The 23,271-nt window shown below is 50.6% G+C and overlaps 2 protein-coding genes across 3 annotated transcripts; both read left to right on the forward strand.

Annotated features, from left to right (window-relative positions):
• Nucleotides 1–852: 852 nt before the first annotated feature.
• On the forward strand, nt 853–10,719 carry TUT1 (terminal uridylyl transferase 1, U6 snRNA-specific). Of its 2 annotated transcripts, XM_021685477.1 has the most exons (9): nt 853–1,010; nt 2,515–2,705; nt 4,840–5,155; nt 5,348–5,448; nt 7,085–7,551; nt 8,395–8,504; nt 8,663–8,773; nt 8,931–9,023; nt 9,535–10,719. In XM_021685477.1, exons 1-9 carry the CDS (start codon nt 929–931, stop codon nt 10,677–10,679), a joined length of 2,616 nt encoding a protein of 871 aa, XP_021541152.1. In that variant the 5' UTR covers nt 853–928; the 3' UTR covers nt 10,680–10,719. The 2 variants fall into 2 exon arrangements, with proteins under 2 accessions (XP_021541152.1, XP_021541153.1); XM_021685478.2 differs by lacking the exon at nt 8,663–8,773 and having other exon boundaries at nt 910–1,010.
• Nucleotides 10,720–11,663: 944 nt separating this feature from the next.
• EEF1G (eukaryotic translation elongation factor 1 gamma) lies at nt 11,664–22,654 on the forward strand. Its single transcript, XM_021685476.1, has 10 exons — nt 11,664–11,915; nt 12,991–13,149; nt 13,849–13,912; nt 14,068–14,210; nt 14,993–15,136; nt 17,697–17,826; nt 18,195–18,399; nt 21,790–21,962; nt 22,057–22,181; nt 22,420–22,654. Exons 1-10 carry the CDS (start codon nt 11,904–11,906, stop codon nt 22,576–22,578), a joined length of 1,314 nt encoding a protein of 437 aa, XP_021541151.1. The 5' UTR covers nt 11,664–11,903; the 3' UTR covers nt 22,579–22,654.
• Nucleotides 22,655–23,271: the final 617 nt, after the last annotated feature.

A 23,271-nucleotide genomic window follows, 5' to 3' on the forward strand; every position in this document is an offset into this window, starting at 1 on the left:
CGACCGAGAGTTCTCTCCATTTCCTGTTCTCTGCCCCTGGGGCCTCCCAGCTCCTTCACTCTCCCCATTCCGAGCTTACACCTGGGCAGTATCGGGAGGAGTTGACCACTATACCAGTCTGGGGAAAGCAGCATTTTCTTCCAACAGTCTTCACTCTGCTGCCACCAAAGTAGGTCCCACCGCATGCCTGGAGTGGGCTAGTGGCTCTAGCGCCTCGTGGCTACACTCCACGCAGCCCACTCTTGCGGAAGGAAAGCCTGACTCACGGGGCCGCAGCGATCTGGTTGTGGCTGAGTGGAGTCTGGGAGGTGCCCAGTGGGGCAGAGCTCCCCAACCAGGGCTGGGAAGTGGTCGCAGAATGGGGGGAGGACCGAGGGCAGAGGAGAGAGTAGCAGCCCTAAGGAACTCGGGAATCCAGGGACAGCCTTGAGCTTCGTGAAGTCGGCTCATCCTCCGCCTTTATTCGCCGGGTAAATACGGGTTTGAGGATGGAGCGCCGCGGGTCCCTATCGCCCCAGAGGGAAGGTACCTACAGCGTCCCTCAACCAAGCAGCAGGAGGGAAACAGCCGGTTGACTTCAAAGGGCCCCGGCGCCGGCGTTTGTGGCCGCCTCATGAATACTCATGATCTTTGGGCCAATTAATGCCTGAATGGCTCAGAGCACACCAATCGGCTTACAGCATGCAGATAAGTATCAAAGATGAGCGGCTTCTCCTGAAACTGGTGGAAGAGACTTTAACGCGGGGGTGGAAACGGAACCCTGAGTCCAAGGAGCTCAGTTTCCCGAGGAGTGTGCTTGAGCGATTGGTCGACGTACGTCACTTCCTATCGGGCTGGCGGAAGTTGCTTCCAAGCGCGTTGCGATTTGTAGGCGTGAGTTCCGGTGGTGGCAGAAGTGGTTGTGTGTTGCCGGTACTGGAGAGTCGCGATGGCGGCAGTGGATTCGGATGTCCAGTCGCTGCCCCGTGGGGGTTTCCGCTGCTGCCTCTGCCACGTTACTACAGCCAACCGTAAGCGGTGGCTTGTGAGGGGGTGGTTGTGAGTTCTCGTCTTTGGGTCCTAGCGAAAGTTAGGGTTATAGGTCATAGTTCTTGTCAAGTCGGTTGGTAGGGTCACTCACCTCCGTTTTCACGCCGTCTGTACGAAGGGATTGGAGAGTGGCGAAAGTCCCACCACCTTACCCCCTCCTTTCTGGTATCCGAAATCTCCATAGCTAAAGTTTCTTCCCTCTTTAACGGTCATCTGTTGGACACCACCTTTGTGTCTGGTACTCTGCTGGGCTCTCGGGTGGGGTGAGGGGATTCAGAGATGAAGGAACTCACCATCGAGAGGTGGAGACAATTCCAATGCTCAGTAGACATGTTTGGAGAGCTGTAGGATCACAGAGAAAGTAGTAATTAACTCAGGGAAGCCCTACGGAGGAGCTACCCAAAGGCAGAGGTGTAGGAAGGAGCATGGCATGCGTGACAAGGAGGTGGGTTTGGCAAAGTAGACAGGGTTCTTGTATGACAGCGCAGCGGACATGAAACCTCGAATTCAAGGTTTTTTTTTTAAAGGTTTTATTTATTTTTGAGAGAGAGAGCGAGAGAGTGCCCGAGGCGGGGCGGGGCGCAGAGGGAGAAGCAGGCTCTGACCCTGATGCGGGACTTGATCCCAGGACCTCAGGATCATGACCTGAGCGGAAGGCAGGCGCTTAACCGACTCAGCCACTCAGGTGAACTCAAATTCCACTTCTGAAGTCTGGAATCATGATCTTCCCTAAACTGGAATCACTAACTTCGCTAAACAGAATCTTCTGTTCTTTTTCTTTGTGAATGGCACTATCACTATTTGTCCTGTAGGGCAAGCCAAAAATCCAGCATAGTCTCCCCTGGCCCATCATATACATTGGCGACAACAAACAGCTGACCCAGAATTTAATAAAAATAATAATTGTTAACTTTTCCCATGCTCAACATGTACCAGACTGCCAGGTACTCTATATTGCATAATAACCATGTGGTAAGTACTATTAATATCTTAATTTTGTGTTCTACGAAACATGCACAGAGAGGTTAAGTAACTTGCCCAAGATCTCGCACAGTTTGCCAGACCCGGGATTTAAACTTGGGCAGTGTGACCTCAAATCTTGCACTTGCAATCTCTGTACCATACCTAGAGACCATCCTTGAGGGAATAGTCTAGGGTCCTGCTTTATTTAGTTCTTCTGTATATGACCTGGGTAAGTTTCCTGTTAATTTGTTTTATAATTTGCAGGTGTTGCTCTACCTAGCCCTTAGAGATGGTTTAAGAAAAACTTGTAGCTAGTTCTCCTGGGAACCACTTAGAATACTTTATATAGACACATGGACAAGAGAGGAGGGTGAAAAGAGCCAGGACTTTGTATATTCAAAGGTCACACTTTCTGTGGCTTGGGAGGATTAGTAGGACTTAGGAGTGCATTTAGGTAAAGTCAGGGGGTAAGTACACTGAAGAGTGATTTGGATGTTTCTTGTCTTACGTTTGTCTTTGCAGGACCCAGCCTAGATGCCCACTTGGGGGGCCGGAAGCACCGGCACCTGGTAGAACTACGAGCTGCCCGAAAGGCCCAGGGACTTCGAAGTGTGTTTGTCAGTGGCTTTCCCCGGGATGCGGATTCTGCTCAGCTCACTCAGTACTTCCAGGCATTTGGACCCGTGGCCAGTGTCGTCATGGACAAGGACAAGGTAGAGTGAATGGCTCTTGGGGTAAAGGATGAGTCAGGTGTGCCACATACAAAACGAAATGAGAGAGAAACCAGCAGCCCTGTTTCCGCTAGTGCCTTCTGTGGCTTGTTCCTTGATGGACACCACAATACTTGGGCCAGTCCACCTTTGTGAGCCTTCCCGAACCGCAACTCCCCCCCCCCCCCAACTCTCCCACCTCCCCGGCCCCTGCTTGGATTTTATCAGTTCACTAGAGTTAGTCATTGGGGGACTTGTTGGTCATTAATTTAGTCAGTCAGTCTTCATTTTAGTTGCCAAATATTAGCTGTTGACTTTGTACTAGGCAGTGTGTGTAGAGCTGCATTTTTTTAAAAAAGATTTATTTATTTGAGAGGGAGAGAGAATCTCAAGCAGACTCCACGCTGAGCGTGGAGCCTGACATGGAGCTCGATCTCACGACCCTGAGATCACGACTTGAGCTGAAACCAAGAGTCTGATGCTTAACTGACTGCGCCACCCAGGTGCGTCAGAGCTGCATTTTCTTTCTTTTTTTTTTTTTTAAAGATTTTATTTATTTATTTGACAGAGAGGGAGTTAGCGAGAGCAGGAACAGAAGCAGGGGGAGTGGGAGAGGGAGAAGCAGGCTTCCCGCCGAGGAGGGAGCCCGATGTGGGGCTCGATCCCAGGACCCTGGGATCATGACCTGAGCCGAAGGCAGACTCTTAACGGCTGAGCCACCCAGGCGCCCCCAGAGCTGCATTTTCAGTAGTGAATAGGATAGATGTGGCCCGTGCAGGCACAGAGCTTATAGTCTAGTGAATAAAGTAGACAATTAAATGAGTAATTACAATGAAGTAGGTGCTTTAAGACCACACCATCGGCAGATGTATCCTAACCCCACAAGAGACTGGTTGATAAACCAGCTAGCAGTTTATTAACTTACAGTGAGAGGTACTGAAATTAACTGGTCAAAATACCCTGTCTTCTGGGTGGTACTAGACAAATAAGCTTGGGTTTGTTTTTTTTTTTTTTAAGACTTTATTTATTTACTTGACAGAGAGAGACACAGCGAGAGAGGGAACACAAGCAGGGGGAGTGGGAGAGGGAGAAGCAGGCCTCCCGCGGAGCAGGGAGCCCGATGCGGGGCTCGATCCCAGGACCCTGGGATTATGACCTGAGCCGAAGGCAGCTGCTTAACCAACTGAGCCACCCAGGCGCCCCCAATATTATTCTTTTATATGTGGCTATCCAGTTGTCCCAGTACCATGTGTTGGGAAGGCTATTCTTTCCTCATTGAGTGGTCTTGACAACTTTATTGAAAATCAGTTGACTATAGAGGTATGGGTTTAATTTCTGGAGTCTTTGTTTCATTTCCTTCATCTGAATAACTGTCTTTGTGCCAGTGCCACCCTTTTTTCTTTTCCTTTTTTTTTAAGTAACCTGTACCTCCGACGTGGGGCTCGAACTCAAGACCCCGAGATCAAGAGACGCAGGCTCCAGGGACTGAGCCAGCTAGGTGCCCCAGTATCGCACTGTCTTGGTTATTGTCGCATACTTTGTTATAAGCAGGATGAGGCTCTATCTTTACTACTGAAGAGAACGTAAAAGAATATGGACTTTTGCCCCGAGGCAGTCATATTTTTCCCGCTTCTGCTAACATTTTGCCTTAAATATATATATATGTATATATATCTCCTAGTGAATATTGTGGAACTCAACCAGATCATAGCATCACGCTGTCATGTTGTTGTTATTTCTAGATAGGAAGTCTGTTCAAGGTAGGGTATGTTTATATTTCCACCTAGCACAGTTACGTGGATTCTAAATCAATGCTAAAAGTCTAATTAAGTTAGAAGGAAAAGTTAGGTGATGCATCAGAGTATAAGTGGTGAAATCATGTCATTGGCAAGAGTAGGGGAGAATGGAATAAATAAAATGGGATTTTCAGAGGCAGAATGGGATGAGAGTAAATGTGTGGGATGGGAGTGAGGGAGAGAATTGTTTTTCTAAATATGTTCCCTGTTCCAGAAACACTAGCAGATATTCCCAATTTATAGGGTGGTCCCCATTTCAAAGAATCTCACCCACTGTCAAACCATGTGTTCGGATTTTTTATTCCAAAACCATGATCCCTGCCCCTGTTGTGTTTTGCCAGGGAGTGTTTGCTATCGTGGAGATGGGGGACATCGGGACCCGGGAAGCTGTCTTGTCACAGCCCCAGCACAGCCTGGGAGGACATCGCCTGCGGGTCCGGCCACGGGAGCAGAAAGAGTTCCAGAGCCCAGCCTCCAAATCCCCCAAAGGAGTGGCCCCTGACAGTCACCAGCTGGCCAAAGCACTAGCTGACGCCCCAGATGTGGGGGCACAAATGGTGAAACTCGTGGGGCTGAGGGAGTTGTCTGAGGCTGAGCGCCAGCTACGGAGCCTCGTGGTGGCCCTGATGCAGGAGGTCTTCACAGAGTTCTTCCCCGGTGAGTCACTTCCCTTACCATGTTGGAGCCCCCGTCCTCCCTCCCTCCCCTGCCCCCAGTCTGCATTCCCCAGGTCTCCAGCAGCTAGAGGCATTTATTTGGCTATTCTTCCTTCTTCGTGCTCCACCGTGTTTTTCCACCCCATACTCCTCTGTAATGGCACTCGACCTTTATTTTCTGCTTGACATCCAGGCTGTGTGGTCCATCCTTTTGGCTCTTCCATAAACAGTTTTGATGTCCATGGCTGTGATCTTGACCTCTTCCTGGATCTGGGTGACTTGGAAGAGTCCCAGGTGAGTGACCGGGGAGGCATCTGGGAAGAGTCAGTGGGGATGGTCATGGGACTCTGGGCAAGCACAGTCTCTCTCATGCCTTAGTTCCTCATTTGTAAAATGTGGATAATGGAACCCGGAAGGGTTATTATAATTGGAGAAATGTGAATGTATTAGATGGGTATTAGATAGGATGAATACGAATTCACACAGGATACATGGCATTAGTAACAGAAAAAAACCAGATTTCAAAATGGTATATATAATACTGTATTTTGGAGAAAAAAATATATGAAAGGACATACAATAAAGTAATTTTGGGGTTATGTGTTTACTTATCTGTATTTTCTAACATCTGATGTACAGATTCTGCTTTTGGAATAGGAAAGGGTTGTATTTTTTAATAGGCTTTGTTTCTTAGAGCAGTTTTAGGTTCACAGCAAAATTGAGCCAAAAGTACAGCTTTCATATGCTCCCTACTTTACAAAAAGGGTTATTTTTTTTATTATTTATTTATTTTTAAAAAGATTATATTTATTTATTTGACAGAGAGATACATAGCGAGAGAGGGAACACAAGCAGGGGGAGTGGGAGAGGGAGAAGCAGGCTTCCCGCTGAGCAGGAAGCCCGATGCGGGGCTCGATCCCAGGACCCTGGGATCATGACCTGAGCCGAAGGCAGACGCTTAACGACTGAGCCACCCAGGCGCCCCTACAAAAAGGGTTATTTTAAAGATTTTATTTATTTATTTATTTGAGAGAGAGAGATTGAGCGCGAGTGGAAGGAGTGACAGAGGGAGAGAGAGAGAATCTCAAGACTCCATGCTGACTGCAGAGCCCAATGTGGGGCTTGATCTCACAACCCTGAGATCATGACCTGAGCAGAAACCAAGAGTCAGACGCTTAACCGACTGAGCCACCCAGGTGCCCCACAAAAAGGGTTATTTAAAAAATAAGTTTGTTTTATCAGTCTTTTTTTTCTTTATCCCTACATATAGACATACATGCGCACACACACTTCACATTTTCAGAATCATTTGAGAGCAGGGTGCATACATGATGCCCATAATAGTCCAGTGTCTATTAGGGAAACACAAAGGCATCCTTGGGTACAGCCACAGTACCGTTAGCAAGGACAGACGTGTTACCTGGTGCAGGAGTAAAATGCTACGAGATTTTAGGGGCGCCTGGGTGGCTCAGTTGGTTAGGCGACTACCTTCAGCTCAGGTCGTGATCCTGGAGTCCTGGGATCAAGTCCCGCATCGGGCTCCCTGCTCAGCAGGGAGTCTGCTTCTCCCTCTGACCCTCCCCCCTCTAATTCTCTCTCTCAAATAAATAAATAAAAATCTTAAAAAAAAAACGTTACGAGATTTTAGTCCGCAGCTCATCCCCTGCATTCATCAGTTGCCCACCGGCAGGCTAGTGTTGGCCCCTCTGTCTCTTTTACAGTTCCTCTGCCTTTTTTTGCCTTTCATGACAGTGACAAAGTTATTTTTAATTTTAAAGAGGGGGTGTGAGGATTAACTGAGTTAATATATATAAAAGCCTTGGAAATGGGACCTGGCATATAAGCAGTAATAGATATATCCTGGGGAATGTTGCCCAGATGGGGGACAGCAGGAGAGGTGAATATTCACTGAGCCCATTTCTATCCACAGCCAGCCCCAAAGGCCCCAGAGTCTCCATCTTTGGACTCGGCCCTTGCATCACCACTGGATCCTCAAGCCCTGGCCTGTACCCCGGCTTCCCCCCCAGACTCACAGCCTCCTTCTCCCCAAGAGTCAGAAGCCCTGGATTTTGAAACTCCTTCCTCTTCCCTGGCACCCCAGACTCCGGACTCTGCTTTGGCCTCTGAGACCCTTGCCTCTCCCCAGTCCCTGCCTCCAGCCTCACCACTGCAGGAGGACCGAGGAGAGGGGGACCTGGGGAAGGCCCTGGAACTAGGAGAGGCCCTGAGCGGGGAGAAAACAGAGGGGGTAGCCATGCTGGAGTTAGTGGGATCCATTCTTCGGGGCTGTGTCCCTGGAGTGTATCGAGTCCAAACTGTGCCCTCTGCCCGACGCCCTGTGGTCAAGTTTTGCCATCGGCCTTCAGGTCTTCACGGTGACGTCTCCCTCAGTAACCGGTACCTTTGTTTAGGGGGGTGGTTGGGGAAGGCCAGCTGAGCATTCTGGGGTGGGTGAGGAGGGAGCCCTGGTGTAGGAAGCTCCTGTACTTGCTGAACCTCAAGCTTATCCTTGTTGGGTCCCGTCCCTCCTTCTGCCATTTGTCTCCTGTCTGGCATCCATTTTCATGAATGTAAAGTGTGTTGTTCCTTGGGACACTGTCTTTAGGGGATTTAGAAAACAGTTCCAGGGTTGAATAAGTTTGGGAAATGCTAAGTTAGATGCAAATCAGTTTCTCTCTTCCCACCCTCTCCCCGACTTCCTCTTTCTGTCTCTTTCTCCCTCCCTCTTTTTTTTTTTTTAAGATTTTATTTATTTATTTGAGAGAGAGAGAATGAGAGACAGCACGAGAGGGAAGAGGGTCAGAGGGAGAAGCAGACCCCCTGCTGAGCAGGGAGCCCGATGCGGGACTCGATCCCAGGACTCCAGGATCATGACCCGAGCCGAAGGCAGTTGCTTAACCAACTGAGCCACCCAGGCTCCCTCTCCCTCCCTTCTGGTCTTTGTTTCTTTGCATATGAAAGGCTTTGAGCAGTCTTGTAACAAAACCCTTCTTGAATATCCTATCCAGGATGGGCATATAGGATGTAGTGTGTGTCTACCCCACCCCCTGCCCCCACATGTGACATCCTTTTGCATACCCTTTCTTTGCATGCCTCTTGACATGACTGTGTCAGCAAACACTTGGGAAGCCCTCTTTTGGCCTCATTCCAGCTGGCCCCCCGTTCTGCAAGCCTGGAACAAGGGCTGGGGTGATAGTTCAGAGGGTTTCCCCAGCACTGACATCCTTGTCTTGGTTCCAGGCTGGCCCTACATAACTCTCGCTTCCTGAGTCTCTGCTCTGAGCTGGATGGGCGAGTTCGGCCCCTCGTGTACACCCTCCGCTGCTGGGCTCAAGGTCGAGGGCTGTCAGGTGAGAGTGAATCAGGATAGACTTGGGGTTGAGCTGGTGTTGGGGCAAAGGTGGGGGTTCAGGGAGGGGAGGGGAGGCAGGTACAGGAACCAGGGTTGGGAGATCCAACCAGGGTGTTAGATGCACCTCCAATCTAATTGGAATAATTGTTTACCCAGGAAGTGGTCCCCTCCTCAGTAACTACGCCCTGACCTTGCTCGTGGTCTATTTCCTTCAGACCAGGGACCCTCCTGTGTTGCCCACTGTGTCCCAGCTCACCCAGAAAGCAGGTACAGCGGCCTGGCCTCCACCCTCTTTTATCTTGTTAGCTTCCGCTTTCCTCCTTTCTCATTTAGACGCACTGAGCTACCCCAGGAATGAGATCTCTGCTGTCACCCCCAAATCTTCCTGCTTCCGGTCTGACCCTCACCTTTTTTTCTTTCACAGGTGAGGGTGAGCAGGTGGAGGTTGATGGCTGGGACTGTAGTTTCCCCAGGGATGCCTCAAGACTGGAGACCAGCACCAATAAGGAGCCCCTCAGTGAGTTTGGGGAGCCCGGGAGAGGATTAATAAATGATGTTAATCACAACTGTAGGTTATATCCATCAGTTACCGTTTGCCAGGCATGGTTCTCATAGCAACCTCGTGGGAGAGCTAGTATGGTTAATACCATTTCACAGATGAAGAAACCATGCCTTGGAGCAATTAAGTGGCTTGCTCAAGGTTATACTGCTAGCGAGGGGAAGGAGCAGCATCTGGGGGGGAAGCCGGGGTACAGGCAAGGGCTTGAGGATCCTGTGGTGATGCAAGGGCCGAGTCCAAAGATGGAGACTCTGGGGCCTTTGGGGCTGGCTGTGGATAGAAATGGGGGCATGGGGAGAGAGGCTGGGCCTCTTGTTTATATAGAGATCAGAGGAGTCTGGCTTTTGACACTCTTCTGAGCTACTTGGAAGGGAAAAGAAAGTCCTTCTAAGAGAATGCCTCTAGTGCAGGCCTGTCTCGGTCCCGGCCTCTAAGTAACCCCTTCTGCCTGGTCTTCCTCCTCCTCCAGGTTCTCTGCTAGCCCAGTTCTTCTCCTGCGTCTCTTGTTGGGATCTTCGTGGCTCACTGCTGTCCCTGCGGGAGGGTCAGGCACTGCCTGTGGCAGGGGGCCTGCTCTCTAATCGCTGGGAGGGTCTGCGCCTTGGCCCCATGAATCTCCAGGACCCCTTTGACCTGAGTCACAATGTGGCAGCCAACGTGACCAGCCGGGTAGCTGGGCGGCTACAGAACTGCTGCCGAGCGGCAGCCAGTTACTGCCGGAGCCTCCAGTACCAGCGGCGTTCCTGCCGGGGTCGGGACTGGGGGCTGCTCCCCCTTCTGCAGCCCAGCTCCCCTAGTTCCTTGCTGTCTGCAACACCCATCCCCTTACCCCCTGCTCCCTTCACCCAGCTCACCGCTGCCCTGGCCCAGGTGTTAAGGGAAGCACTGGGGTGCCATATAGAACAGGGAACCAAGAGACTGCGGTCAGACAGAGGGGGACCTGAGGAGTCTCCTCAGGGAGGGACAAGCAAAAGGTTGAAACTAGATGGACAGGAAAAAAGCTGTGAGGAAGGGCAGGAGGAGCAGCAGGGGTGTATCGGGGACCACAGTGAAGACGGGGTGGAGGAAATGGTTGTAGAGGTTGGAGAGACGGTGCAGGACTGGGTGCAGAGCCCTGGGCGGCCAGGGGAGCCACCCCAGACGCCCGGAAAGCAGCTAGCCCCTGGTGAAGAGGTGCAGCCGGGCCCTGCAGCACTGGCAGAGCAGGGGCCCAAAGGACCCGAGGCAGCCCGAGAAGGGTCCCGAGGTGAGACAGGGAAGGGCGTGGGGCTCCCCTCAGTGAGCTGGCGCTGTGCCCTGTGGCACCGAGTGTGGCAGGGGCGCCGGCGGGCCCGGCGACGCTTGCAGCAGCAGACCAAGGGGAGACGTGCAGGCGGCGCTGGCACCGCGGAGTGGCTGGCAGTTGAGGCTCAGGTCACCCAGGAGCTGAGAGCACTGAGCAGTGCTGCACAGCGGCCCGAGGCTGAGCCGCTCCTCACCTTTGTGGCATCTGCCTCCCAGGCTGACCAGACTCTCACCGTGACTCCAATCCAGGATTCTCAAGGCCTCTTCCCTGACCTCCATCATTTCTTACAGGTTTTCCTCCCTCAAGCACTTCGGAACCTCCTCGAGTGAAGACAGGGACCCTAAGGGGCAATAAAGCTGCTAGTTTAATGAACACTACAGTTTCCTCTGATTTCCACCTGGTAGTAATTCTTCCACCCAGTACTTGTCCTCCCCAGACCTTACCGCCTCTTCTCAGCCATGCCGTCCTTGGCTACCCTAAAATAGGTCTCAGCCCGTTTCCTTCCTACCGTTTATCACAGCCTGCAGCGAGCGCCTGCAATGGTGTGTGTGTGTCCTTGCACCCCGAGCCCGCTCGGTAGGGTTCCCGAAGGATGGAGGGCCGGCTGGGCGGCTTGGGCAGTACCTGGCAGAAGAACCAAGTTTGCCTCCACATTTACCTTGCCACCGGGATTTATATGGTGATGGCCTGAAATTGGGGTTCAGGCTTCTTCGTCCACTCTCTCACTTAACCGAGTTCTGGTTAAAATGGGGGAAACATTTTCCGACCTAAGCGTGGGTAAAGGGCAGCCCATCATGGGTAAACTGGAAGCCCCTCCAGGGTGACAGGTGGAAGGGATCCGCCATGTGTTCTCCCTCGGCTCTCCCCGGCTGCAGGCCCGGTACCAGGGCCCTTCTTGCAGCGAATGCATCGCGGAGCCGTAGGGTGGTTTAATGGGAGGAAACCTCACTCTGGGAGGGTTTCTGACTTGGGCTCTGGTTAGATATTCACTCTCTCCTCTCAAAAAACAGAGCGGGAACAAATGGACAAATGGACTTATCCACGCCGGACTTGTTTCCGCTCCTGTGAGTGTCCCACAATCCTGATGTTAGGGGCCTGGCAGGATCTCCGTCAAGTCACCGCGGGTTCCCGAGCTAGAGGGGAACGCCTCTGGGAGCCGGCGCGGCGCGGAGTTGGCAGCTGTGCCACGTCGCAGACAAGGGGAGGTTTTCCAGCTCGTTCTCACAGTTTACCCTCCGCGCCTTCAACCTCCACGTCAGGACTCGGATTGGCCATGCCTGCGCTGGAGGCGGGGGGGTGGGCGGGGTGCGGGCCAGCCAAGAGCCCCACTGCGCAGGCGCGAGCTTTCCGCCTCGCAGACCAGCAGGCCCCACCCCCTTCTTTTTCCAATTCAGCCGCCGCGGGAGACCGAACTGTCGTGCGTATGCCGTCTGTGCCGTCCTCGCTTTGCGGCTGCTGTTTCTCCACGGCTCTCCCCTTCCCCCCCTTCTCTCCCTGACGGCTTACTTTGCGGCAGCGCCGAGAGCCCCACCCCCTTTCTCTGCGGAATCACCATGGCGGCTGGGGTAAGTTTGCCGGCTCCAGCGATCCAGGTCACCGTATCCGACGCCATCCTCTGCCCGAGTAGGGCCCTCCGGCGTCAGAGGAGTTCTGGAGCCGAGTGGGGAACTGATCCGGGGTGTAGAGACCGTACTGTTGAAGAGTAAGGCTTCCAGGCCCCTGAGGGGAACTGAGGCTGGGACTCTTGGAGGCCAAAGAGGTGGAAGGGTCTGGGGTAGAGGAGAAAAGAGATGTCGGATCCTGGCCGTCTGGGGCCTGAGAAGGGGGTTCGGGTTCATTGCCGCCTCGAGACGTGGGATCCGGGCAGGTTGACAGAACTTTTGCGACCGTTTTGTGGGGCAACAGCAGGGTTGGGGTGAAGAGGAGGGTCTTTGTGGGCAGGTACAGCTGCCTGCGGTTAAGGGTCGTCTGGCGGGGAGGTTTGGGAGTGGGAGGACTCTCCGGAAGGTGGAGTCACACCGTGCTGGCCAGGTTAATAGAAGGAGAAGCCAACGCCAGGGAACTCACTGCGGGACAGAACCGGAGGGACGGTACGCGTGACAAGAAGGAGGGGTTCTTTGGGGAGAACGAGTTGATTTAGGAAGAGAAGATGCCATTCGGTTTCTCCGTGGCTCTTCTGAGGGGAACTTGGAAATGGTGTGAGAGACAAGGGTGATGCTTTGGAAGGGGTGAGCGGCTCCGCAGTGGAGTAGGCAGGTACTCACTCGCTCACCGTCAATGAATGAAACCAGGGCTCCGGGAAGGGAGGAGTGTGTGTTTGTCGGCAGGTGGAGTCTGAGGGAACTACCGGTTCTGGGTTTCTCGAGGATGTATTTGAGATGAGAATGCTTCTAGAGCTGTCCTCAGGGAAGGTCAAGCCTGTCAACAAGCTTTATTTAGCAGTTGGTGTGTAGTTCTGTCTTCGGTATTTCAGAGGACTCTGATTACACATGACCACAATACTAGAGAGCTTGGTTCACCAGGGGGAGTAAAAGTGAGTTGAACAGTTTGGGAGTAACTCAGGGAATTTATCCTGGGAGGTGACATTTAGGACTGGGATCTTTTTACTCATTAATATTCCCTCCCCCCTTTCTCCCATAGACCCTGTACACATATCCTGAAAACTGGAGGGCCTTCAAGGCTCTCATTGCTGCTCAGTACAGCGGGGCTCAGGTCCGCGTGCTCTCCGCACCACCCCACTTCCACTTTGGCCAAACCAACCGCACCCCTGAATTTCTCCGTAAATTTCCTGCCGGCAAGGTAAGTAGGAAAGTGAAGAGGGGTCTTAGGTCCTGAGAACTCAAGGAGCCCTGAGATTGTCTCACTCTGAAGATGGTCTCCATCTTTGAAAGGGAGCTTTCCGTATGACCTTTTTTTTCTTTGCATTTCAGTGATTTAAAATTCTTTTGAGATGAACGTAGATTTACATGTAGTTAGAAATAATGCAGAGCTGTCCAGTGAGTTGTTACAAAATTCACAGGTTTCTTTGTATTTGTGGGAGAGAGTGAGTTTTGATGGTTTTCAGTGCAAATGTATCAAGTATCTGCCATGAGCCAGCCCAGGGGCTTATAGAGATCGATAAATAACCAAGTTAAACAGAGAAGAGAGAAATGCAGTGTGGGGAGCCATACTTTAAAGAATATGGACAGAGATATGACACTTGGTTTTTGATCTTTTGCCTATTTGATTGAGGGATTTTATATGAACATTTAAAAATATGTTAATCTTTGGGGTTTCTTACGTGAGTTTAGATTGTAAGGGAAAACAAATATTTCTCATTCCTGGGTTACGGGTAGTACCAGTAGTTTGTATCAATAGTTTGCTGAGTAAGGGTTGTCAGCCTTATGTAAGAATTTTTATCCAAAATGATTTCACTTCCTGGGATTGGCTAGTGAGAACTTGCTGTGTATTTCACATATTTTTCTGAATTTTACTTATCTTTTGACTGTTTTGTCCCAGGTTCCAGCATTTGAGGGTGACGATGGATTCTGTGTGTTCGAGAGCAATGCCATTGCGTACTATGGTAATTTGCAGTGGGTGTGGGAATGGGAAGATCTGGAATGAAGGAGGTAGGAGAGGATGAGGGTGAGCTGGAGTGGACAGGAGAGGAATTTGCATGGACTTGGATTGATGTTGGCATGACCCCAAAGTTCTGACCTTTGTGTTCTGCCTCTGCAGTGAGCAATGAGGAGCTGCGGGGAAGCACTCCAGAGGCAGCAGCCCAGGTGGTGCAGTGGGTGAGCTTCGCTGATAGCGACATAGTGCCCCCAGCCAGTACCTGGGTGTTCCCCACTTTGGGCATCATGCACCACAATAAGCAGGTAAGCCTTGGAACTGGGGGCGAAGCCAAGGGCAGGGATGGCATCAGCTCCTGAGCGTCAGGAAGTGAGATAAATAAATAAAATAGATTGAGAGAAGGGGATGCTAAGAATATGTGGATAATAAAAGACCTCATCACTGGGGTGTGAATTTGGGTTGCAGTTGATGATATCTGGGTTCTTTGTCACACAGACCCAATGGAAGTGGTGCCTTTTGTGAGTGGTCAGAGGAGAGATTTCTGCTGTAGAAAAGCTATACCAAATGGTAGGGGGGTGGTTAAACGACTTCTAAGGTTCCTTCTAAAATCCAAAGGTAAGGGAGTAGGTCAGTATAGTGGGAAATTTTTTTTTTTTTTTAAGATTTTTTTTTTTTAATTTTTTTTTTTTATTTGAGACAGAGAGAATGAGAGACAGAGAGCATGAGAGGGAGGAGGGTCAGAGGGAGAAACAGACTCCCCGCCGAGCAGGGAGCCCGATGCGGGACTCGATCCCGGGACTCCAGTATCATGACCTGAGCCGAAGGCAGTCGCTTAACCAACTGAGCCACCCAGGCGCCCCAGTATAGTGGGAAATTAATCCAGACTGCACCACGAAGAAATTTGACATGGAGAGCTTAATTTGTGATACATTTGGAGTGATCCTAGGATCTGACTCCATTGAAAGAGGATGGGGATGAGCCAGGATTTAGTAAATGAAATAGCTACCTTTGTCCTGTCATTGGGGGAGGGGAGCAGGGAAAGGGATGGGTACCCACTATTAAGTTTTTGATCATTTTAAATCAATAGGCCACAGAGAATGCAAAGGAGGAAGTGAGGCGAATTTTGGGGCTACTGGATGCTCACTTGAAGACGAGGACTTTCCTGGTGGGCGAACGTGTGACACTGGCTGACATCACAGTTGTCTGCACCCTGTTGTGGCTCTATAAACAGGTGACGTTTATAAAGAATCAGGTTCGCAGAGGGTGGGGGCGGTTAGAAACGACGTGATGAGTCTTCCAGGTTACCCTGTATTCTGCCGAGGACTTGGATATGAGAGAGTGTCCGGTAACAGCTGGTCTCTAGGGATCCCAAGTGTGAGTGACTGCTTTCTCTCCTCTGAGAAGTTTGGTAACATTCTGTTTCCTAAGTTTCTGTTTGGCAGCGAAGATGTTTAGTTTGTTTCTGTATTTTTTGGGAAGTCCAGCTATGCTTGTGGTTAGTTGTAAAGACGGAGGTAGGGCTGGTAGCTTCAGTATCAAGATGTTCCGGAGGCAGGCTAGGTTCAGTTCTCGGCTTCATTACTTACGAGTTGTAGGTAGAGGGGGGTGTGTGTGTTTGAGAGAGGGAGAAGGAATTCCTTTAGTTCTTTTTCTCCTCTGTAAGCTGTAAAACCGGCGAGGTAATAATTAGTCTTGAGCTTACTATGTCAAAGAAGATGACATGTTGCAGAGCAGCAGCTCTTTTTTAAAGTTTTTTTTTTAAGATTTATTTATTTGAGAGAGCGAGAATGAGAGAGAGAGAGAGTACATGAGGGGGGGAGGGTCAGAGGGAGAAGCAGGCTCCTCGCTGAGCAGGGAGCCCGATGCGGGACTTGATCCCGGAACTCCGGGATCATGACCTGAGCCAAAGGCAGTCGCTTAACCAACTGAGCCACCCAGGCGCCCTAAAGGTTTTTTTTTTTTTTTAAAGATTATTTATTTATTAGAGAGAGAGAGAGAGCACAAGCAGGGGAGAGGGAGAAGCTGACTCTCCACTGAGCAGGAAGCCTGATGCGGGGCTCGATCCCAGGACCCTGAGATCATGACCTGAGCCGAAGGCAGATGCTCAACCGACCACCCAGGCGCCCCTGTGTTTGTTTGTTTTTAATTTAAAGATTATTTATTTATTTATTTGAGAGAGAGAGAGAGCATAAGCAGGGAGAATGGCAGAGGGAGAAGCAGGCTCCCCGCTGAGCAGGGAGCCCAGTGTGGGGCTCCATCCCTGGACCCTGGGATCATGACCTGAGCCGAAGGCAGAGGCCCAAGTGACTGAGCCACCCAGGCATCGCAGCAGCTCTTGGACTGGTACTAGTCCAGAATAGTAGTGTAATAATTGGGGGGGTGGAAAGCACCTACTTTGTGTCAGATCCTGTGCCAGAGGCCTTGCGGGGATCCTCTTCCTGCTATGTGGGTGAGGAGAAATGGAACCTGGCCCAACGGCACATAGCTAGTAAGTGGTGGCATCGGATTTGAAGCCAAGTACTACAGAACTGACTGCTCTGGTCTGTCTCTGTGACAGAATTAGTTTCCCTCTGATCTTAGCAAACTAAAAGATGGTAAATAAGTTTGTCACGAAGCTAAGTTTACTTTAAAGGACTGTGTGTTACTCTGAAATACTTATTTTTTTGTTTTTAGCTTTTTTGGGTTATTGAATATTTAGTTTCTGAAGTTTGGTGAAAGAAAAATATATATCCTGGGGTGCCTGGGTGGCTCAGTCGTTAAGCGTCTGCCTTCGGCTCAGGTCATGATCCCCGGGTCCTGGGATCGAGCCCCGCATCGGGCTCCCTGCTCGGCCAGGAGCCTGCTTCTCCCTCTCCCACTCCCCCAGCTTGTGTTCCCTCTGTAGCTGTCTCTCTCTCTCTCTGTGTCAAATAAATAAATAAAATCTTTAAAAAAAAGAAAAATACATATCCTGTAGTTAATGTAGTTAATGTTTTTGTTATCTTGTTTGTTTGGCAAAATGAGTATTGAGTATTGGTAGCTGTGTTGCCCCACCTTTGTTTGCTTTTAGTTTTATTGACATGTGACTTTTTTTTTTTTTTTTAAAGACCTTATGTATGTGAGAGAGGAAGAGATAGAACATGGGGGGGAGGGCAAAGGGAGAGGAAGAAGCAGGCTCCCTGCTGAGCAGGGGGGCTCATTTCAGGGGGCTCGATCCCAGGACCCTGGGACCATGACCTGAGCCGAAGGCAGACGCTTCACCGACTGAGCCACCCAGGCGCCCTGACACGTGACATTTATTTTTGTCTTTATTTTTTTAAGATTTTTATTTATTTATTTGAGAGAGAGAACGAGAGAGAGATAGCATGAGAGGGGGGGAGGGTCAGAGGGAGAAGCAGACTTCCTGCCCATCAGGGAGCCCGATGCAGGACTCGATCCCGGGACTCCAGGATCATGACCTAAGCTGAAGGCAGTCGCTTAACCAACTGAGCCACCCAGGCGCCCTGACACATGACATTTAAAAGATTAGAATGTGTGGGTGTGAAATGGTTTTGTAAAAGGAGTAAGGCTCCATATGAACATATCTATCAAGTAGATTTGTTGTAAACGAAAGACGGGATCAAGTGTGCATTAAGTCAGACTATCCTGTAAAGGAGGAAGGTCAATGGGAAGCAGCCCTCCAGGGTTGGATGGTATCTAGGGAGCTGCCCTCTCGGGGTTGAGAGGGAGGTGGAGCCTTGGTGTAGAAAGAGACAAAGGTCTCTGGCTTGAAACCCCTCAAGACCTTTGCTTCTGCCCTTGTGTTCTGACAGGTCCTGGAGCCTTCTTTCCGCCAGGCTTTCCCCAATACCACCCGCTGGTTCGTCACCTGCATCAACCAGCCGCAGTTCCGGGCCGTCCTGGGGGAGGTGAAGCTCTGCGAGAAGATGGCCCAGTTTGACGGTGAGTCTGCTGGGGGAGGAGCGCGTGGCCTGGCTCGGTCTCCGCCCCTCGATTGCCCATCATCAAGCTTGTGGGTTACGTGGACCCACAGAATGTAGGGTATCCCACGTAGTGACCAGTACTTGATACACATACAGACTTTCCTTCATTGGCGTTAACATACAGAAACCGTGGTGTCCGTGTGTGTGTTGCCGAGTGTTGTGTTCTTGCTCCAGGACGTACCGGGAGCTGGCGGCTGAGCAGTGCAGGGCCTAGATCCCGTAGTCGTCCCACCCAGCGGTTTTCCTCCATCACCTTGCTCGCTGCCTGCCTTTAGGGGCATATGGAAAGAGGCAGGACACTGACTTCTCTCCCTTTCTCTGCACCAGCTAAAAAGTTTGCAGAGAGCCAGCCTAAAAAGGACACCCCACGGAAAGAGAAGGGTTCTCGGGAAGAGAAGCAGAAGCCCCAGGCTGAGAGGAAAGAGGAGAAAAAGGCTGCTGCCCCTGCTCCTGAGGAGGAGATGGATGAATGTGAGCAGGCATTGGCTGCTGAGCCGAAGGCCAAGGACCCCTTTGCTCACCTGCCCAAGAGGTAAGGGTACTGGAGGGTAGGGGGGGTGGGACTCAAGAAGGCCAGTTTTCGCCTAGTGTGTTCCCCTCTCACAGCCAGGGCCGTTTTAGGTTGTCTGTATAAAATTGGAAGATGTTTTATTTGCAAGGAAAACAATTTCTTGAGTTTATACTCAAAAATTGGGTGAATTTTTTTTAAGATTTTATTTGAGAGAGAGAGAGGGTGCGTGCATGTGCACAAGCAGGGGGAGTGGGAGAGGGAGAAGCAGGCTCCCCACTGAGCAAGGAGCCCGACGTGGGGCTCCATCCCTGGACCCTGGGATCATGACCTGAGCCGAAGGCAGACACTTCACCGACTGAGCTACCCAGGCACTCTTTATTTTTACTCTTCTGATGAACAGACAGTATAAACATTCTCACTGAGAAGGGAGGGTGACCATAACTCCACAGTGCCTGTCTGCTTCATTGTTTCCCAGATTGGGGGAATTAAACTCCTCAAGGAGGAAGTAGATGGGATGGTCATCACCCCATCCACTGCCAACCTTTTCAGTAAAGGTTGAGGTTCTTGGAAGAACAGGAAACTTTCTGGTGTGAAAAAAAGCGGGACATCTAGTATTTGCCTGCTATTCTATACTCAAGTCATCAGTTACTGCCCTAGGTCGTTTCATTAGAATTGCAAGCATTATGAGACCTGTCTTGTCTGGAGCTACTTCACATGGTTCTCTTTGCTCCCTGCTTTTTTCATCCACTCACTTTGCCTTTCCCAAAGCCATCCAGCCTTTCACTAGTTGGTCTATGGGAGTTCAACAGGGTTCACCCTCCCCCATTTTGTAATGGTGGTAGTTTTTTTTTTTTTTAAGATTTTATTTATTTGTTGGGGGGGCACATGCATGAGCAGGGGGAGGGGCAGAGGGGGAGAGAGAGAGAAGCAGACTCCCCATTGAGTGCGGAGCTCAAATGAGGCCCGATCTCACAACCCTGAGATTGTGACTGAGCCGAAATCAAGAGTCTGGTGCTTACCTGACTGTGCCACCCAGGCGCCCCATTTGGGGGGCAAGTAGTGTAGCTCTTAGGCCCAGGCACTTCATACAAGACCAAGGAAGTCTCCAGATGCAGCTGCTCTTTACAGATGTATTTCTTTTTGAACTGAAGTGATTGATCTTGAACCTAACACAGGGGCAGGTCAGGGGTGAGCAGGATTTTTGGTGTGTGTACATAAGCTGTGATAACTAACCCCGGTTACATATGCTGCGGTAACACAGACCCATTTAATTGATAGGTAGAGATTTTCACGTATATTAGGTCTGTGTATTGTGGGCAGAAAATAAATCACCAGTAGACTGAAAATCATTAATAAACTTAAATCCTTTTGGGAATATTGGTTAATACCAATTTGCTGTATTACCATGGTGCTCTGTTGGGCTGCCAAGATGATTTTCCCCAGGATTTTTAACGCCACAGAGGTAATGTCTTCGAAGATGAAGACTGCTGTTTGTCAAGAGTTAATTCTAGTTATTCGTTTATTTATTTTAAAGATTAATTTATTTGCGAGAGAGCATGAGCAGGGGGAGAGGCAGAGGGAGAGGGAGAAGCAGGTGCTCCGCTGAGCAGGCGCTTGATCCAGGACCCTGGGATTGGGACCTGAGCTGAAGGCAGCTACTTAACCGACTGAGCCACCCAGGCGCCCCGGTTCTAGTTCTTTTAATGCCTTCCAGCTACACTTGTTTCAGGAGCCATTCAGAGCCTGTCCTCATCTGGGGAGAAACGGATACAATCATGGTCATAAATTATAAAGTTCGAATGGTTCAGGAGGGTGTTGAAGAAAAAATCCCCAGTCCCTTTTTTGGGTGGTTGAGGTGGAAACTCCTCAGAGGAGGTCTCCGTTACGGATTTGGGAAGGAACGAAGGACCCATGGTTCAAGGGCAGCCTCTGCTTTGCTACATTGTAACAGTGGGCAGGTCACACCACTTAACCTTATCTGGAAAGAGGGAAAGGAATGGTTTTAACTCTAGGGTTTGTTGGCATTATTTATACTAATGAATGATTCAGCCAATTAAACATTTAGCAAGGGTTTTTTAAAATAGGTTTATGGCACAGTCATACAGTAGAGGATTATTTAGCCATTAAAACATTTGTAAGGGACGCCTGGGTGACTCAGTTAAGCATCTGCCTTCGGCTGAGGTCGTGATCCCGGGGTTCTGGGATCGAGTCCCGTGTCTGGGTCCTTGCTCAGCGGGGAGTCTGCTTCTCCTTCTGCCTCTGACCTTCCCCCCGCTTGTGCTCTCGCTTTCTTTTTTTTTTAAGATTTTTATTTATTTATTTAACAGAGAGAGCACAAGTAGGCAGAGCGGCAGACAGAGGGAGAGGGAGAAGTAGGCTCTCCGCCGAGCAGGGCGCCTGATGCGGGGCTCGATCCCAGGACCCTGGGTCATGACCTGAGCCGAAGGCAGCCGCTTAACCGACTGAGCCACTCAGGCGCCCCTGTGCTCTCGCTTTCTCTCTTTCTCTCTCAAATATATAAATAAAAAATCTTAAAACACTTGTAAAGAATCCCTGATGGGGTGACAGTATTAAATGAACAAATCATGGAAGGCACAGAACTACACACATCGTCTCTGGAAGGCCACAAGCTCTGGAAAGCCACCAGCGGGAAGGACATAAACATATTAATACGTTCTATTGTTTGCTGGCATTGCGGGTGATTTTGTTCAGTCAGCATGTGGTTTTTTATAACTGGAAAGAAAGAAAGCGCACCCTACCACGAGGGGAGGGACTCTTTACAGGACAGAGCCTTCTCAGCTCAGTGTGCCAGGTTGCTTCAAGTATCTGAACTAAGGGCTTTGCAGCATCCGCGCTTGTTCCCGGGCAGAGTGACTCAAGGCCACGGGTATAAGGTCTGGGGCCTGGGGCAGAGGCCCTTTGATAACATTTGCTGCTTACATTACTGTCCCACTGTAGTGTGTGTAACCTGAAGAGGCCTGTGGTGGGGGAAGAGACTTGGGTGAGTCAGGGACTGAGTGTGACTCAGTGGGAAAGGGCCCTGCAGAGGGGGTGGGCCCTTGAAGGAGCAGTGTTCATTCTGGGTCTCCACCAGGGGGCAGCAGTTGGCCGTGCTTTTCTTGGGGCAGGGCTCCCTCAGGCCCCCCCCCCCCCACCCAGTGGGTCCCACCCTCCTCAAGCTTAGCTGATTTAGGCTGCAAATAGGGAGCAGAGGAGTGCCCCTTTATATGCCCCTTTATATGCCCTTAGCTCTCTTCCCTTACAAGGTTATACCCATCTGCCAATCCAGTGACCTCTTCCTTTAAACCAGTATATTTTAAGTGAAATTTGCCCTTAGTTGCTCTTAGCCTGACGCTTTGTTGCTTCAGTAGGGCCTTCTGCCCATTGACCTTGCTTGTTTCCTCCATTCAGTACCTTTGTGTTGGACGAATTTAAGCGCAAGTACTCCAATGAGGACACAGTTTCTGTGGCGCTGCCGTATTTTTGGGAGCACTTTGATAAGGATGGCTGGTCTCTGTGGTACGCTGAGTACCGCTTCCCTGAAGAGCTCACCCAGACCTTCATGAGTTGCAACCTCATCACTGGTGAGAAGAGGGTGGGTCTAGGAAGAGGAAGGGGGAGGACAAGGCAGTGGGGGATGTGATTCTAAAGGCTGCGTGTTCTCCCTCGCCCCTTCAGGAATGTTCCAGCGGTTGGACAAGCTGAGGAAGAATGCCTTTGCCAGCGTCATCCTTTTTGGAACCAACAATAGCAGCTCCATTTCTGGAGTTTGGGTCTTCCGAGGCCAGGAGCTTGCCTTTCCGGTGAGGAAAGGTGGAGGGGAGGAGTCTTTCTCTTCAGGGTGGGGCAAGGGGATGGGAAGGCCACCTTCATCCCTGTGCTTGTAGGCATTCAGGAGAGTTCAGGGAATGTACACAGGAAGGACTGCCATGGTCACTGCATTTCAGGATCCGATGACGTGGGTCTGAGCTGGAAGTAACAGGTGTGGGACAGTGTCTGATAACTGACCACATGCTGCTTAACCTGGCTTTCTCTCCCCAGCTGAGTCCAGATTGGCAGGTGGACTACGAGTCCTATACATGGCGGAAACTGGATCCTGGCAGCGAGGAGACCCAGACGCTTGTTCGAGAGTACTTTTCTTGGGAGGGGGCCTTCCAGCATGTGGGCAAAACCTTCAATCAGGGCAAGATCTTCAAGTGAACATCTCTTGCCATCGCCTAGCTGCCTGTACCTGCCCTTCAGGGAGATGGGGGTCATTAAAGGAAACTGAACATTGTCCTGCCTCTTTTATGAGTGATGGCTTCTTCAAAGGGGAGTATAGATACGTTGAAGCAGGGTATTTTCTGGGCCTGCAGTACTTCCCTTTGCAGGAGAGGAGTCTTCAGAAGGGCAGAAGAGGGGCCTCTCTCAGTTTTGACTGTATTCACTCTGCCTCTACTGTGATGACTGACTTCTAGCCTAGCTGGGAAAGACTGGATGCAGTTAGGGTGGGTGGTGACATGGAGCTTTGTAACTACCCAGTTCTTCAGGTCCGGATTGCTGAGGTACGGTAGCGCACAGTGTGTGGAGGGACTTCACATTATTTCTCACAGATGCCCTGGGAGGGAGGGAGGTGGTGGCATCGAGGGTCTTGCTTGAAATATTTCAAACAGGCAGGAATATCAGGCACAGACTACTCAGAACAGGGCTGGCCTGTTGGCCCTAACCTGGCTGCGGATCATCTCTGGGGTATTCCTACTTTCTCACAAGGAAGTGGGGTTCAGAGATGTAAGTGACTTGCCTCTGGAGACGGGATTTGGACCCCAGTGGGTGTCACTGGAGCCTGTACTGGAAATGTGCCCTGCTGCTTCCTGGAACGTGGAGCAGTCTGACTTGCCACCTAAGAACCCACTC

Source organism: Neomonachus schauinslandi, chromosome 11, assembly GCF_002201575.2.
Source record: "Neomonachus schauinslandi chromosome 11, ASM220157v2, whole genome shotgun sequence".
Taxonomy (NCBI): domain Eukaryota; kingdom Metazoa; phylum Chordata; class Mammalia; order Carnivora; family Phocidae; genus Neomonachus; species Neomonachus schauinslandi.